The 19,414-nt window shown below is 36.6% G+C and overlaps 1 protein-coding gene across 5 annotated transcripts in view; it reads right to left on the minus strand.

The window, feature by feature from the left end:
- PPHLN1 (periphilin 1) overlaps nucleotides 1–19,414 on the minus strand; it is a 64,238-nt gene that overhangs the window by 35,042 nt on the left and 9,782 nt on the right. For 3 of the 5 annotated variants that reach the window (XM_032105293.1, XM_032105296.1, XM_032105292.1), the window contains exon 6: nucleotides 2,678–2,928. In XM_032105293.1, coding sequence (XP_031961184.1) covers nucleotides 2,678–2,928 — 251 coding nt within the window. The remainder of the gene's footprint in view (nucleotides 1–2,677; nucleotides 2,929–19,414) is intronic. The other 2 variants (XM_032105295.1, XM_032105294.1) reach the window with 1 other exon arrangement.

Below are 19,414 nucleotides of genomic sequence, written 5' to 3' on the forward strand. Positions count from 1 at the left end.
AAAATCAAACATTCCAAATTGCACTTTAAACCTCAGTTTGAAGACTATGCTAAATTAAGATCCTAGCTAAAAACATAGTAATCAGCCTTATTTAAGAATTTCTGGTAGACATAAAACAAAAGAAATAGACCTTCAATGGAAAAAAAAAAGCTTTTAAACAGAAAATAGTAAATGGGAAAGCTATGATAAGTAAAAAAGCTCCTATAAATAAAAAGTATTTGTCAAAACTAAAATCAAGAAGATAGAAATAACCATGTTTTTATTCTGTCACACTCCCCAAAGCACAGAACATCTCCCTTGTCACCACTAAGTAACATAAGTTTTGCTCCTGTGATACCTGCTTTTCAGCCCCATAGATTAGCCACCTCCTTTTAAATTTAAGGACTACTCCAACTCTGCCTCCCACATGCCTCCTTTGTCAGACTGGATTCTTTAAAGATTATCTCAATTGAATGGATTATATGTTTGCACCTGAAAAGATGAAATGAGCTAATACAAGTGGCAGACAATTATTCAAAGTTAAGCAAAGAGAAAAAACACCATTTAATTTGAAGACATTAGGCCATTTATTTTCAGAATGTGTGTGGCTATTTTGAGCCCCAAAGCCCTACCCGTAAAATTAAACATGACACTCTCAAAGCACCACTACTTGCTTTCTTGTATCTCCTCAGTATGACCCCTACTGACTCTGCTGACACCTACTCCACTCTACTGACCCCTAACTGCCTGGTCCCATGAAGGAGCACCATCCTGCTTCTCTCCGTGCTCTCCCATCACAGATGAATGCTTGTCCTTTCCATTAGCCCCTTCCTTCCCTTTATCAAGCTTCTTCACGTCCCTGCAGTTTTCTTTGTTTAAATTCTGTATTTATCCTCATGTATGAAGGGCTGGAGAGCATGGGATATTCCTTCTTCAGTGGAAGTCATGTGGCCAAACCAATTCAGACAGCATGACTTTAAACAGCACTATAGTATTTTAGAAAGATGCCATATTGCAAATTCCACATGAAATAGTATATACTCTGCATGTTGTAAATCCACTTAAGTACCCACTGAAATGTACTGCTGACATATATGAGATGTCCCCCTTGATGTTCCTTTTAAATATGCAATACATGAGCTTACCTAAGGCAAACTGCATTCAAAAATTATTCTAAAAGTATTATTTAAACCATTTATACCTTGCAAATAGGAATTTTAATTCAGTCATCTAAAGTAGTCATTTTAGTAATTCAGTCATTTTAGTAGTCCTCTTTTCCAGGGAAAGGAATAAAAAAGTAGTCCAGTTCACAACCCACCTGGTCTCTTAAAACTGATCTAAAGGTGATTGGGAAAGGTATTTAACCCTGCAAACAGGAGAAAATATCAAAAACCACAGACCTAAATGTAAGCTCCTCTCTTGATCAGCATCTTTTCTGGTTTGCGAATATTTCTGCTTCTACATCACTACCTCCACTATTGTCTGAGTAATTCTAACAATATACTATAGACATGTATGATCTAAGTCAGCTCAAAATTGTAAAAAGCCATGAAACATTCCAAAATTTTGTATGGTTTCTCACAACACTGTTTTCTTGTCCCCAGTAATTACAAGCTGCACACCTACAAGACTTACAGAAAATTAACTATCTTATTTTTTTCTTCCTCTCCTACACTTAGAGGGATTTATGTTCACTGAGTATTGCTACAAAATTTTAAAAGGATTGTAATGCCCAAATAGAAAGACCATCTGTACTCTGCAAGGAGTGAAATGATTCCTCAATATTTAAGTGATGTTAACTAAACTACAAAGATCTTTTTTGGCAAGATGTGCTACATAATGGCTCAGTGTCACTCTGGAAACACAATGTGCCTCTCAGTGAGTTAAAAAAAAAACCTAATTACTTTTTAAAAAGCTGCCAAAATGAACAGTAGGTTTGCATAGTTCACTAGAAAGCATTTGCAGAAAGGGAAATTAAATCGGATTAATTTACATAAGCTGTACAAACAGAGTGGCTAAGATTGTAGCACATTAAAAAAAGCAATTTCTTTTTTTTTTTCCCCCCAAATTATTTAAATACGAAAAACTCAAATATTTTCAAAACAGATGATTCATTAGACTTCTGGGAAACATTAGGAGCTAAAATTTTAATAGTCAGAATGGACTAAACTCAGATACGCTTCACATTTCTTTGAGGAGAGCAAGATCTGAGCGGTTTTGACATTGAAATATAATCGATAAAAAACAATCAGTTTTAAAAGCCTAGTAAAATTTGTAGAAAATGCAACAAGTAGCAATATGTTCTTTCATTTCTCCATTTTTTTAAATCCCTCTTTATTCCTAGTTGCAGGAAGAAATGTCTTCATCTGCTGTAGATGAAGCAAAGTTTCTTGTCAGGGAATCCAAGGAAGCACATAAAGAAGTAACAGGAGTTGATGCTAAAAAGAACATAAAATACTAGAAAAAGCTGTGCAGCTGAAACTCCTACAGTCAGTCTAGACCTGATACCAAAATAAAACCTACAATCTCCCACATGAAATACCTAAGGGAACAGAGAGTACAATGAAACAACCAGAGCAGACAACACATAGACGGTACAAAATGTCAGCTTTTCCCACTGTAAAAAAGAGCATGTATGGAAAAAAGGCTTTTATAGTTTCACCTCACTAACCAGTTCGCATCATTAATGCAGCATTACCTTGCTGAGAAGAAATATTTCTTTTATGTAAAGATGACATACTTCTGCTATGCTGGTGGAAAGGATAGGCTTTGCTTCTTTCAGGAGAGTAGCTCCTGCTGCTGACGCTTGAGCCAGATCTGCTGTGCGGAGAATCCCTTCGGCTCCCTGGCGATTCCCTGAAGAACGGTGAGTCCCTCTTATGAGGGGATCGATCTCTCACATAATGAGAAGAATAGAAGCTTCTTCTTCGGAAGCCATCTCTGACGTCCCTTGGAAGACAACAGAAAAATAAAAGTAACTTGGTTATCCTCCCAAAGTTTATGGAACAGCATATATACAATGGCAACATTTCATGCCTGGTAAATACAAATAGGTTAGCTGTCACATGCAGAACATATCCAAAATATTCCGTGTTGTTAAGAGTACTAGGCAAAGAACGAAAAACAAATTAAAAAAGTAAAAAGAAAGACAAAGAAAAAAAAGGTAATTTTTTCAGATTTCATTGAGCTACTTCATTGCTAGAAACCAATTCCTTTCTATCTCTTGATAATACAGCTAAAATGTAAGAAAAAGACATTGAAGAAATGACAACTCTCACAATTTTTTCCAGATTCAGTACACTTACTCTGGAAATTAAGCCTTAATTTACAATAGCTAAAAATGCATATGAAAATACTGCTTACACTATTTGGCATTTTTCAGCTATGTTTTTCTCTTACTTTCAAGGGACTATATCCCTCATTTGATTTCACACACCTTGCTACACAAAATATCACTGAGGGATTTCAGCTTATATCCAGCAAAGACAACAAGAAATATGCAGAATATCTATTCTCATGCCTATTAATCCACCCAAGGTCAAATCTTGAATGAAAATATGAAGAGTTATATCTCCTAAATATGTTTCTCACAACACACAATATTAATTTTGAACTTCAATGTAAAATGTCACAGACCCAACTGATTTAAAAACCATAATCTAATAAACATCCAAACTTTCTACTAAATTTAAATGCTGTTACTCCAGACCACAGCTCAAATGTGTTGGTTATTTGTAAATTGTATTAATGTACATGTATGTGTAAGGGTAAAAAAAAAACCCTAGTATCATTTCAAACTTGTCCTAAAGAATCTCAGAGCTAAAGAACACATGAGCCAACTGAGTCTAGACTTGTCACTTTTGCCTTGGTCACATTGGCAAGAACAGCAAGTACTTCTCAGCTTCTCCACAAAAATCTCCAAGATTTAATAGCACTTCTAGTAAATCAGAATGTATCTTCTCTCCTATTTCTCATCAGAGTCCAGTGTTTTAAACAGGGGAATGCTTCACAAAAATCTGGTGGTCTCATCTAGCACAATGCAGCTATAGCTAATTTTATGTTGGTGGAGAGGAAGAAAAGATGTACAATTCCTACAGCATGGTACAGGCCCATATTTGTGACAGATACCAAAGGATTTCAGTGTGCCAAAGGTTTCTTGGGCTATGGAAGCTACAAAGGTAGCACCACAAAACAAGAACCCTGTGACACAGTTGTGTTTTACACAGTGCAGATTTACTTTTTGCATGGAAAGCACATCTTCATTACATGTATGAACATTTTATGTAGCAACAGACATGAAGTCTAAGTCCAGGCTTGAAGATACTAGATTAGCTCAGCATTGAACTGCTTCTTCTAGCTAAGTGGGGGGTTATTTATACATATTGATCAAATATTTATCAAGAATGAGTTAGGTAGAGCCCACTTTTCCTTCCATTTCCTTCTTAATCTCTCTTTAAATAATGTTATTTATTTTTAAAGCACAAGCCTTCTGGCAGACCAATACACCACTTTTATGTGTAAAACACACTTTTATGACCACATTATTAAACCCTCGTATACAGAGAACTTTATTATGGAAATGCTTACAGAGCCCCAGCTATTGCACACACATAATAAATGCTCTAATATCCATGTAAGAATTAGAAAAAAAACATAATTGAAACACACTTTTAAACAGGAAAACATTTGAAAGCCTTATTCTACAATAATATTAAGCACCATAAAATAGAATCTCACTTTCAATTTTTGCATTTTCATTTCATCACTCCATGTTAATTCTTAATTGGACCATATCTCATACAGAACATTCAAGTCATTAACTATATTGAATCTGTTTCAGACAGCATAGCAACAGCACAGCATTTCTGATGTTTTCCATTAATGTAACACACTGAACAGAACAAAGTAAGTATTGTTTTACAGTTATTTTTTTCCTTAAATACTTAAGTGAACATACACCTGCAATTTGGTAATGAAGGCCCCAATTCAGCAAAGCAGTTAAGCACATGCTTCAGATTCCAACACATACTCAAAAGGTTTATTGAGCAGGGACAATATCTAATAGAGATGCAAAATTTTGTGCTCAGCTGTAACTTTAAAATAGAGCTACTACCCTTAACAACAAATACAGAATTAATCCCTTCTATATAACATCCCTCAAATCTTTATATTGTGTATTCATAATTCACACTTAATCCTGAAAGCACAATTTCATTCTCTCAGCAGTGTTGCAACAGGAAGCAGTATCATTGTTAACCTTGATGAAACTCGACCATTAAGTTCTCACTAAAGCTGACAGTCTTGGATGAGCTTCTGAAATGTTACAAAAAGAGCCATACTGTGATATACCATTCACCAAGGGCAGCTAGGGGAAAAGCACAAGCCTGACAGCTATTTCAGTTCACCATCAGTTCCAGTTTCTTCAAGGATAAAACACAACTACAGAATAGACAAAAGTATGACACTCTGCACAGCAGAAAACCGAGGGAATACAACACTGGGGAGATTTTCAGTTGCCTATGGATCAGAAACAACACAGTGGTATAGCTTAAGCTCTGTGAAACAAAGATTAACACAAACCACTGTGTCAGTTTTATATCTTAAGAGTACTTAAAGGTAAAATTAAATCACTTCCTAGAAGAGAAATGCCTGGAAATAGAGAGGTACTTGGGTACATGAAGCACATCACATGCAATAAAGGAAAAAGCTTTACTGTAAGAGTAAAGTACTGTTAGATCACTCTCATTGAATTTGTGCTACTGGGAAACAGCCTACAATACTTTGTGCTCACTATTCTCTGGGACTTCTATGTCCCAATACATTCATCTTTTCAGCTAGAACATTAACCTACATTATGGTCCAGCCATAGTGGACATCACTTTTGACACTGAGCTGAAGACTGACAACAAAACAGCATACTGCTGTGAAACAGAAACAGGAGGGTCTTCCAGTAATTCACAGGTGAGTACTGTCTATAACCGAGATAAAAAAGTCATCAGAGATGTTTTTGTGATCCCTTCCATCTGAGAAAGATTACTGCTATTGCCAAAGGGATTAAACACTCCATTTACAGGCTTGCACTTAATTGCTAACCTTGCCTAGAAATAACTCTCACAGTTTTATAAATAAATTGAAGAAGCTATAAATAGTTTCTACAACACCAGACTTCAGTGCAAGGAGATAAAACAGACAAGATCTAAACTGAATCCTTAACTGAATATACTTCTTCTGTCTCATAATGCAGAGACAAGGGGGAGGAAGCTAAAATAAAAAATCCTTTTGCCTGCTTTTTCAGGACATTGCAAGAGCTACCAACATGAATCATATTATGTAGAAAATATTTAATAAAATATACAACACCCCCAGCCTCTAAAAGAAGACGCAAGAACACCTCCACTTTTAACATCGTCAAAGTATATGTAGGTGGTGCAAGATTCCAGCCACCTCTCTCCCAGACCTCATTCCATTTGTTTCCAAAGTACACAGTACATGGTTGTGCAACAAACCAACAACTTACTCAGGTTCTGCTTTGGAGATTATAGTAAATCTCTTGTTATTGTCCAAAGACCGTTATGCAGATTTATCATAAGCTAAAATAATACAGTGAATTACACCCTTGTAGATAGAAGAAATTGCACCTGGTTCCAATGGCTTTAATTTGAACATTTGAAATGATGACAAGATTTCTTACTGACAACTGGTTTTCAACATTTTGTGACTAAGCAAGTAACTGGAGCACTTGTGATACCTGCATTTTGCTCTAAAGGAAATTAACATAATTAGGACCAGCCAGTGTCATCTTATTAACAGCTTTTTGCATGAAGGCAAAAGGAAACAGGCATTGTGAAACACTGTTTCAAGCAGAAAAGGGTACCTAGAAATACCAAATGTACCAAAAAATTTTGAAAATAAATAAATGTTTCATGATGTTTATGCTGCATGCAGTACTACTGAAGTTATCATAAGCAAACACCAATCCCCACGCTGATGCCACTTGTCCACTTCACTCAGTATGAAAGCTACACAACTCCTCTCTCCCTTCCACCACCTCGGGATGTCATGACAGGTCAGAGAATAAAAAATAAGACAATCTGAATATTATAGCAACATTAAAGAGAAATAAATGCCTCTATGTCCTTTAATTGAATAGTAAAGCTGTGCACTTCAACTGCACTGGAAATCCCACTGCATTGCTCTTTCTCCTTAGTAAAGAGTACCCTCCTCCTTTTTACTGTCATTGATAACGTACTATTAGACTTGCTGCAAGATAAGCCCAGACAATAAAAGCATATTTAAACTAAAACTCTCTATTATCTGACAGGGAGAAAATATGGTCAATCATACAGAAAAGGACAGAGAAACAAGTAACAAGGAGTCCAGGAAAACACAGATTTAAGTACCAAATAATTAAGAGCCAACAGCTTCAGAAAACTCTTTGCAGAACAAAGACAAAATATGTTATTTAGACAAATTAAGATCAAATTAGACAAAACAGCTGCATTCAAATGCATGTGATATTAGTTTTTCTTCTTTTTAAAAACAAGGGCTTATGAACACCCCCCCAATTTCCATAAAACAGAAAATAAAACATAGGTTTTAAGTTCCACAGGGAGTATTTGCTTAAGGTGTTCGACCAAGTTTCAATTTCTATAAACAGCTACAACATTTACAACTGCACTTTGAACAGCCTATCACCCCAGAAGAGTAAAAGCATTTCAGACAACTAGTTCAGGGAATAAACCTCTCCCATTTTATGACTATGCAGTAGCAACTAAATCAAGTCCTAAACAGACTTAATTCAAAATCGAAACAATTGAAATCTTCTACCTCAATATGAGCTTAAAAATTGGAAAAAAGCCTGGAAGCACAATATGGTACTTTACATGCTTTTTTTTTTCCCTAATGCCCTAACAGACCAGAGAAACTGGTCCTCTTTTTAGCTTCTAGACAAAGTTCTAATGGACAGAAATTTCTAAGTAGGTGCTTGCACTTTTACTGCCATCCTGCCTCAGGCACAGAGACCAGCACACAGGAAAGAGTTTTAAAACATTTCCCTGAGGTACCAAAGCACATTGGTACCCCACAAAAGCGTCTTTTCTTTGGGAGCTTTGAATTTACCTTGTTTTTTAATTCACACTTAGTACATGCCAAACAATTTAATGTAAGCCCCAGAAAGAAATCTTTTTGAACTTCGTTTTAGGGACATAAGGGAATTTTATGTTCGGCAAGCTATTACTCTTTCTCCAAAAGCTATCTCTAAAATCCTTCCATATAAGAACCCAGAAACCATGAAATATCTGCTGGAGGAGCACTTAGACTTTTCATCATTGTGCTGCAGAACGCCATTAGTTCATTGACACTTAAAAGAATGCAACAAGTAGTGCTCTGTACTAGGATATGCTGATTTGATCAACTCTTGTGGTTGACTTTCTAACACTATCAATAAAAAGCTGCAAAAGGAAAGAACAAGTTGTGGAACAGGTTTGCAAGCAGTAATACTTTATGTCAGTAATACTGACAGACAATACCCTTACTATATTTACTTTTTTTCTATTTCCAAATCCCTTAATGAGATCTATAAATCAGAAAAACACTCCATTTTTCCCTATATTAGATAAATGCTTCACAGATCTCTGTGTTTTTAGTCTTAAATTAAAGTGAGATTTGAAGCAATTAGGTCAAGTAAGTTTCACTTGCTTATATGCCTCTAAGCATTGTAATAGTTGTATGGACTTCTGTATGGCAAATTTCAATGAAAGTTAGCACACTACTACCTCTGCTTCTGGATTTCTCAATATAAAAGACATTCTACATATATGAAGCAAAAAATCCATTGTACATAATGGGATTTTTCTTTATGTGATCTCATTCCTCCCTGTCAGGTATATAGTTTGTTCAAAATCAGAAAGTTAAGAGAGACATTTCCTCTTATAAATTATTCAGCCATGTAGCTTTATCTTTTTTATTTTCCAGTTTGCTTTTTCCCTTCACTTTGACTACAGTTTACAGTCTCTATAATAAACATTAATATCTGTTGCCTCTTTTTGCAGGCCATTTCCTATATATTATAAATATCACTTGCTTTAACATATTTAACACAGAAGCAAGGTATGCTGCTTGGGAAAATTCCTTATTAAAAATTCTTTTGCAACTCTTGTACGCCTTCAGTTCTTTCAGTGATTTAATAACAGTTAACTTCGGAGCTCCATGACAGCTCTTACTGATGGAAACTTGTTGCAGTGGGGATACTGCAACATACATATATCGAACCAGGAGTCCCGTGGAAAGGAAATACATATGGACGGATTCTTGCTAGCTGTTTCAGAGATGTTTATTTCTCCAGCCGCATGGCCGGAGCTCTGCCCAGGAACTGTTCCAGTCACGGGACCAAGGGTCCTTCTGCCCGCGCAGGGAACACAAACCAACCAATGGGAACGAGGCTGAGCAGGGGCAGGGAAGCCCCATCTCTGTGCCCTCAGGGCCCCTCTCCCAGGGCTACACGGCAGGGGAGGGACCCCAACACCTCACCCGTTTTATTTTAATAAAAGGAGAATGAAAACAACTGGATAAACATAACAAGAACAGTTTCAAAACAAAACAAGCCACCCTCCTGAGTCTTTAAATGTCCAAACAGATTCTCTGGAACATCTTAGGGCTGACAGAAGGGAGACAGGACTCTCTGAGCATGCTTTGTGGGGAAACTGAGGCAGGAGAGGGTTTAATTTCTTCCCTCCCTCTTTTCATCCCCCACTCGGCATTGGAAAGGGAATTTTGGGGAAACAATTGGCAAAAGCATGGTTTTGGGAGGGAAACCATGGATGAAAAAACAGATTGGGAATACACTGGGGGTAATAGGACATAGGGTAAAAGGGAAAGGTGGGATTAGGAAAGGGAGACTGTAGGGGGGGTTTACAAGGGAGATATTGTCTCACATGACTACGATTTTTTGCATATATACTGCCTTTTACAGGAACACCATCAGGCCCAGTGACCTGCGATGCTTGTAACCCTTTTCTACCTTGTATAATTTTGAATTCCACCACTTCTCCATCTCCCAAGCTTGGGATGCATTTTTCAGGGTTATTCTTTTTAATAGCAGTTCTTTGCAGAAACTGGTGCTGCTGCAATCCTGAACTTTGCAACCTTCCTTGGATTCATACTCCTATTCCGTGCCTAACCTGGCATTGATATTTTCTCTCAGGCAACCAAACTGGCAGACAATTATTTAATCCATTGTGGTGGGTTAGCACACAGAACCAACTACATGAAATGTACAAACACCTGAAACAGAACCAGGAGAGGGGAAGGACCGCAACGGCACGTGCTCAGGTAGTTAAAACTGCTGTGGAAATATATTGTTACTGTAGGAAAATCAGTCTCTTTACCACACTCGTGACTTTGAATTAATTACGATAAATAAAACAGGTTCCTTGAGAGAATTCTAGAGCAGTTGAAGTTAGAATCAGTAAGACTCAAAGTAGTAATACTCCTTTTTTTCTCTAAAAATAACAGACATACATATCTAGCAACACTGACCGGCTGTGAGCAATAAATGTAAATTCAAAGATAAATTTTAAAACAGAATGCTGTTTAACGGAGACAAGTTTTAGAAAGTATTACAATATTGACAGCAGCTGAAAAGAGGTTTTAAAGAAGGCAATTCATTGCTTTGTACTTCAATCTCCTCTGTTAACATAATTTTTCACCTTACTTAGAAAATCTTTCTACAAAATGCTTCCAAAAATGCATCTAACAAGATAAAAATGGTAGAATGCATACTGAGCCTACTAAAAAAACCTAAATTAGTTTGCCCATCTACTCTACTCTGATGAGATCCCACCTGGTACACCGCACCCAGCTCTGAAGTCCTGGAAAGACATGGATGGACAGTTCGACCAGGTACAAAGGAGGGCAACAAAAATTATCAAGTGGTATGGAGCACATCTATGAGGAAAGGCTGCCAGAGTTGGTGGTATTCAGTCTGGAGAAGAAAAGGCTCTGTCAAAAAATGTTTATGATGAGGATGCTAAAACACTGGAACAGGTTGCCCAGAGAGGTGATAAATAACCCATCCCTGGAAAAACATTCAGGGTCAGGCTGGATGGGGCTCTGAGCAACCCAATCTACTTGAAGATGTCCCTGCTTATGGCAGGGAGTTGGCTAGATGACTTTTTAAGGTACCTTCCAACTCAACACCTTTTAATTATTCCATAAGTCAACACATTAAAACATTTTTTCCATTTTACTTCCAAATTTCATAATCATGCTCTCAAGCATCATTTTCAAAAATAATTAGGCATACTAGGCTAGATAAGATACAACTTAATTTAACACATCCCACTGTTAGAAGTCAGACTTCAGAAGAGAAAGACATTCCCACAGCTGGCTGACCCAACCCTGTTCTGTGTAATGACATCAATACTCAGTTTCACTTAGACAAAAGCATTTCTTGTCAGCTCATAAACAACTTCTATAGAGTTTCATATACAAAGGAAAAAACCTTTAAGGTTATGCAAATATATATCATAAACTAATGTCAGGACTAACACTGAGAATAATTTGCTACCATGCAAAAATAGCATCATCTTTTAAAAATAATACCAATAGCATGAGATCACGGAATTGCTTTACTGATGAACTTTTCCTCAGATGTAGATCATAACACCCTAAACACAAAAGTAGATGGAAATGGCACACCAAGAATTTTCTCTTTGAAGCAAAATGCTTAACAAAAGGATGCCTAAACTATCAGTAACACTAAACTTTTTCCTCTCCTCTCCTGTATCCTAATATTCCCACCCTCTCTCAATGGGAACTGAATTTAAAATGTTTCGTATATTCAAAAGATAACAAACAAGTCCTTGAAACCTAACAGCTGAAGAAGAATTTACCTTCCTACGGGAAATTATGTCAAAGTCCTCAACATGAGAAAGCCATGACTACATTCATCAGTCCAATTCATTGGCTTTCATTAAGATGATTTAGTTAGATGCCGTCTTAACAGAAGTTGTCAGGACTCGAAGGGAGACTCCCTTCTCTTTCCCTCCCCCACTGTCTCTCAGTAGCTAGCTGTTTTTCAACAAAGTTGTCAAGAAACTTTTCCAGAATAATCAAGTGCTACCCAAGGGAGTTTGCCTCATTATCTCCCAATCCAGCATTAACCTGCAGGTTTGATACCATCTACAGCGTTAGCTATAAGACTGGACCAGGCGAGCTTGCTTTAAGACTTGCTTTAAAGACTTCCTTTAAGAGATGCGTTAGCCAAGATCTTCCAATGTAAAGGTACATAATCTTATCTTCAGGCACGTTACCCTATCATACATTGTAAACAGAGAAGCTCCTTACAGTTTATTAGCATTATGTAAACAGCATTTATTAGAAGAAAATCAAAATTTTCCCAAGATGTGTCTTAGGTTTAAACAACAAATCAGTGTTATTACAAAATTTAACTGAGTTTGCACCAACTACTGAATTTTCCCTTATAGGTATATCATAACACCTGTAGTAAACAGTTCTCATGCAATAGCCCCTGTTAAAAAATACAATGATGATATCAATTCTATATGACAATTTAAAACCTTACAAAAACTACAGTGGGAAACAGCTGTACACACAAAAAGCCACAAATCCTTAAAAGGCAACACAGCTCTGGATCAAAAGCAAGTCAAATAAACAAGATAGTTGTTGAGAACTGACATGATGAGAACTTCTGGGGTTTGTATTTTTCACCAAATTTGGTGTGTTTACTGTAATTTTGTCAAATAAATACTTACAAGTCAATTTACTACCTAGCATTCCTTACTCAACAACGATTTTTAAGAATATAAAAATGTTCTTTGCAAAGTTCATAAATATCTGTCTTTATCCTTTCTCAATGCCTCAGAGCCACAGCAGAGAAACTGTATTTAAATACAACTGAAACACTTATAAGGACCAAAGTATAAAAAATACCATACACAGAGAATCAGACTGAAAATACCTACTGTAATTATGCTTTTCAAAAACAAGCTCACCCAATTTTCTCTTAGGGCTTTTAGAGAAGTTAAAGCCAGGATTTAGAACCATTCCACATTTCATATAACAGGCCAGCTCTATTGTATGAGGCTGTTTATTTACAAGCTCAGCAGAAAAAAAGAATCAGGTCGTGGGAAGTTCTGCTAATTTGATAGTTTAAACTCTTTTCTCTCATCCTGAGATGGAAACTGCATAACCAGTTAGAATTCTACAAGATCTTCTAAAAGGAACAAAACTATCAGTAAGCAATTTCTGAAAGCAAACTTGTTTTTTAGAATTGAATGGATAAATTTTGCAAAGAAAATAAAACAGCCTTCAATAAATGTAACAGTCAACTGTTATGCAAAGAAAAATATTTAAAATATTAATCTCTCAGCAACTAAAACCAGCTGCCAGTGAAAGCAACATTCACCTTCCAATTTAGCCACACAATTAGCTAAAACATGTAAAAAAAAACCCAGCTGAAAATAAGAGGAATTTCTACCTCCTCCCCATAGTTTTACATTATAGGATGGGGGCAAAAAAATACTGCAGTTGAAACCCTGTCTACTAATCTCTCCTTTTCTCCCCATTCTCAAGTGCAAACATTTCAGAAGTGGAATGACAGCAGTCTCGCTTTGAATGAAGTTTCTAGCATAATTCTACATATATGGACACAGAGCCATATACAGCAGAAACTCAGTTTGACACAAAATTCCTAGTAAGAAAACAGGCAGTGTTCACATAGATAGTCTCTGGGTTCTAAGTTAAATAGAAAAAAGATTCATCACAGCAATAAAACCAGACTTGTCCGAACTGAAACCTTTATACTTTCAATTGACCTGCAACAGTGGACAGTTCCTCACTCAGTCTTCAGTACAGGGCATTTTTAAAATGCTACGTGGTATCTGCATGAGAAGATTTGAGCTCTTAAAATCCATTCAAAATAAAAACTTATAGACCTACAGAACCCAAAGTGCTGGCATACAATCAGACATATTTAACTCTGAGTAATGACACTCAAATTATGAAATACAAATCTCAGTTTGCAAACAAATTGGTTGTCCCAAACACAAAAGAGCTAGAGCCAGTGGAGCAGAAAACAGTTCTTAAAGAAAATGTAGAAATTACTGAATCAGTAAGACTGCTGCATAAGACATGAACTGAATGTGAAGTCATTAAATATTTAGTGTAAACCAGAAACAACTTTTAAGTTGTATATTACCTATTATCTTGTTCCAAAAGGTTCTAATTTTCCCCCTCCACCCTCCAAAATATCATAAGCCAAGATAAACTAATTTAGCTAGCAGCTTAACACAATGGGTTTTCTGAGCAACAGATTTCAACAGACAAGTCCTTGCCTGGAGTTGTAGACAGGTATAACGAATCTACCACAATGCTCTACTATATGGAAACTGCAATTTTGTATATGAATAAACAAGCTACTCTACTCAGCCATGTGAATACCTGAGAGGTTCAATGTTCAGGCAGAGATTTTATTTATTTATTAAAAGAAAAAGGCATGTGCTAATGAGTATGATTACAACGCTGCTTATCAATCTCTGTCAAAAGCAAGACCATTTTCTTTGGGTGACTGCCATATTTTTTTCCCTCCACACATGTTTTTTCTAATAAAGAATGAGGTTCTTGTATGGTGTCCCTTAAGAGCTGTCAAATATTGCAACAAAACAGCAGACTTATGTACATTTATAGCACCGTCTCATAAATCCCTTTGGCTAAGTTTATCTTCTATAAGCAAGACATAGATCAGTTTACATTACAGGAAAGTTTAAATCCAAAGCCTAAAGGCCTCCCACAATATAATACACTGCTTTAAAACAGCATAATATTTAAACAGGTTCACTATTTTGTTAATCAAAGAATACATACAGGGAGGAGAAAAAAACCCCAAGAAACAACCTACCCCCTGTAATTCAAAGGTGACAATGTAAAGGTAACTGCCTTGGCCTATGACACATCTGAACTCCCAACATGAAATGCTGCTTTATTGAGAGAAGAGTCAGTGACCTTTCACTTCCATCTGGAGACTCTCTCATCAAACATTTCCATTTAAAATAACCATTCTTACCAAAGAAGAATTTTCTTCTCAATGTACAACCTTCAGACCACACCTCTACAACATCCTGTCATCACTCTGTGCACTTACAAGGGGTTAATCACTAAATGGAAGGGTAGTTCAAGCAGAGATCAAAAAGCCACAATTGCTGGGCTTCCATCCTCCACTTGCAACCAGTTTTCTCTATGGCCTTCAGTAAACATTCTCACTGTGAAGGTGTATGCATCTACAAAAACCAAGGTATATTATGTTTTACCACCCTAAAGTGGTAATTGCAAGTTTAATATTCAGAAAACCACATAAAATTTTTCAGAGGAAAGACAATAAGCCATTGATTTTAAATACTTTCAAAACAAAACACAGAACTGCCTGAGGAACCTCAGTTGTTCACAGATCACAAATTGTTTACCATTAAGTTTCCATATTCTACCAGACAGTCTTCTCTCATTCCTAGCACCAAAATTACTTCAGTATTTCCATTTATTGCAAAATATTTCCTACGCACTCCAGGAAATAAGTTGATCTGTTTTTTATGTATAAATGTATTAGTATTAAAGACTGGACTACGAAGACTATTTCCTACTTCACTTAGAACATGGGAGAAAAACCCAACCAATAAACAAAACAACACACGTAGTAGCAATATGTTTCTTTCTTAACAAAGGAAAAATCATTCATATATACAGCTGAAAAGGAGATATTAAAAATGTCCTATGTAAGCCACTTCTCAGGAGTCTACTTCTTATTTATTCTACAAATATGGCAATCCTTATTTTACAAAAATCTGGGCCTCAGATAATTCAAAGGATCAAATTTAATGCATGTGTAGCTGGGATTTACAAGTGCGTCATTTTGTAATTTCTCTTTGAAGATGAGTCTTACCCATCTTAAGTTGCCAAGTTTCATATATTTCCCATCTTGCAAACTCAGTTTGGTTGGTGAAAAAAAAGAATGAAGTAATGCTCTGTGCACTCAAAAGGATTAAAATTGGGCATGACTAAAGTGAACAGCAGCTAACAAACTTCTAAAGCATTTCACGCTGAAAAGTTCATCTGACCTTATAAAAATGAACTTGGATGCAAAATCCATTGCTATGAGGCCCACAGAGAAGTACTGCAAAACTAGAATCCTTCTACATATAATAGCATAGTTCCCTGCAACTTTTTAAAAAATCTGATATGCATGAATGCTTTGCATAAATGAGCTTAATATATTGCTGAAGACAAGCACTAACATAACTCCAGAAGCAATCAACATCAGTACAAGATAAATGTACAAAGTCACATCTTAATTGATCTCTACTCCTTTCAATTGCTAAGTCTCACAATCCTCATAGCATCAGCAATCAAGACATTAAAATTGCCTTAATGTGCGCAGAAAATTTTCTCCAAACTATGATGTACAATTCTTCATATATGTCAACTACACTTGAACCAAGAGGCACTTCAAATCAAGCTAAAACAAAATTCACATCAGTTCCTAGAGCTCAGAATTCCTTAGGTAACAAAAGGAGAGAAAGAGCTAGGAACTCGTTTTGAAATCTATGCCCTGCACATCCTCTGAATTACTTTACTTTTTACATATAAAACATGTATCATTGCCATAAAGAAGTCATGGTCAGGATAACAGCTGTTCCCTAAACATTGTATAAAACAGGGCATGTGGTCCAGAAAATAGCAGAAGGAATAGTAATGTTCCACTCAGTGCTAGACATGATAATGTCTACCATAAATGACAGCCACTTGGAAACTGGAGCATAACCCTATAAGGAGGAAGGCAAGAAAAAAAAGACAGTAAGCTAAGTGGTAGAACCTCAGGAATCCTCTTGTCACTCATGGAGAACTGCTGCTAGTCAGTAGACACATCACAGATGAAGCCACAGCTCTACAAATGCTAAGTAAGCAAGCATGCCCTATTGTTAAGAAAAAGGCGAGAAGCTTAAAAAAACCCCAACAAAATACCACCAAAGAAACCACAGGAAAAAAAATACAAAAAATCCCTAACTGCTGGTTTCTTCAACAGCAAAGTTTAAGAGATTACAGAATCATAGAACACAAGGAGTTGGAAGGGACCCAACAAGGATCGCTGAAGTCCAGCTCCTGGCCCTGCACAGGACCATCCCCAAGAGTCACACCATGTGCCTGAGAGCATTGTCCAAACACTTCTTGAACTCTGTCAGGCTGGTGCTGTGACCACTTCCCTGGGGAGCCTGTGCCAGTGCCCAACCACCCTCTGGGGGAAGAACCATTTCCTAATATCCAACCTAAACCTCCCCTGACACAACTTCAGGCCATTCCCTCAGGGCCTGTCACTGGTCACCACAGAGAAGAGATCAGTGCCTGCTCCTCCTCTTCCCCTCAAGAGGAAGTTGTAACTGCAATGAGGTCTCCCCTCAGTCTCGTCCAGGCTCAACAGACCAAGTGACCTCAGCTGCTCCTCATAATGCTTCTCCTCAAGCCTCTACACCATCTATGTTGCCCTCCTTTGGACACTTTCTAATAGATTAATATTTTTCTCATATTGTGGTGCCCAAAACTGCACACAGGACTCATTTAAAGATACTTGATATTGCAGATAAGCAGCATTTTACTTTGGGAGAATCTCAAGTAATGTCAACCATACAAGTCTCCTGACTGTCTAACTTCTAACTACGCTTTAGCCATGTTCCATGCAATTTTTTTAAAAAAATCATTCTCGTAAAATAATCTTAAACGTCCTCCTATTTCTTCAAACAAAAAAAATTATATATACTCCAAAGAACTTACATAAAATAATTCTAAGCATATCCAAAGCAAAGGCATTTTTACATAAAATAACTTTTTAATATCATGTTTTGTGAAGCAAATGTCTTTGAAATAGAAAGTAATTAGCATTTTTACCACAGGAGACAACATATACCAAGAAATGTACTTTGATTTCCTCCTTGAGATCCACTACATTGCTCAATAGTGGGCAATATGCAAAAAATCGTAATTAAGGATTAAGGAACACGACAAACGTTTAGCAGTATGATCACAAGACTTTGCTTTCAAGATTTACTGTATTTATATAATAAATCAGTAGGGTTTCATTCAATTGCAAATGTATTTGAACCATAGATCTTTATGAAGTTCTTCCATAGCATTATTGCAGTTGTGTAACAGTTAGTCTGAAGTATATGATAAAGACTCATATGGGACTATCTTATACCATACAACACACTTATAAAGCCTTCAACAAAGTGAGTTGACATTTTAACCTTACATTTCGAAAGGAAGAAATCAGGATGCATTTAAGACCATATTTTTGACCACTGGGTGCCACTCTTGTTCTGTGTACAATAAACTGCCTGACACTAACTCACTCTTCTCAGCCTTTTTGGTTTTTTCCTCAGCTTTAAACAACTCTGATTCTTCTAAATTGAGAAGATGAAAGAATTTTTACCCAAGTTTTTATCAAACACTCCTTTTTAAAACCCTTTATTATTGCTTCTAGCCCCAAGAATGCAATTCTGAAAGAAGTCTATTGCACACAGACCCTTACGATATATGAAGGATTTCTTTTATGGTGGTGTTACAGAATAACCCATCTATGTCAGGTCTAAATCATCCCATGCAATGGAATAGATATCTACTGCAACTCTGTGGCCCCGTATGGATATTGCTACTAACAGAGCTTCATATTGAGTTTGCAACACCACAAGACCAAGACTTTGAGCAAGCTTGTCAGGCTTGCTCTGTCTGAGCTTTTCCTGACCTGCTTGCAGTCTTTTTTTTTAACTTGCTGCTGGTTTAACAGCTATTTTTCTAACTGACCGGGTGTCTATAGCTAACTTGGTTTACTTTTGTTGATCTTGGTATGGTACAACCATAGTTTGAAACACATAGCACTAATAAGGAGTTATTCTATGATATAACGACTAACACCACAACGCAGTATCTACAAATACAGGCCTGGTATAATAGGTATCTCGGGAAGTGGAAACACAGGATGGGGCATATATAAGCACAGCCATCAGATGACATTCTTAAATCAGACTGCTAATACTTCAGCTATACTAACAATCAATTCTTGTCTAAATATTTAAGGTGACTTTCATCCTTGTCCATAAATTTTGAGTGTAACACTATCCTGTGCACTTTATTTGCTAACTCAAATAATCCCATATAAAACATCATTGCAGGCATATGTATATTACAGCCCTATGATTTACTAGTAGTCCTTAGATTTCATAAATGGGAACCTGAGGCACAGACTAAGAGGGATTCACAGAAATTAACATAATATATGATGGAAATACATACTCTTCAGTTCAGCTAAGAAAACAGGGAGCTCAGAACAAGGCTGTGGTGAACTTCACAATCCCATTATCTATTCCACCAACCT

The sequence above is a fragment of the Corvus moneduloides genome, chromosome 4 (genome assembly GCF_009650955.1).
Source record: "Corvus moneduloides isolate bCorMon1 chromosome 4, bCorMon1.pri, whole genome shotgun sequence".
Lineage (NCBI taxonomy): Eukaryota > Metazoa > Chordata > Aves > Passeriformes > Corvidae > Corvus > Corvus moneduloides.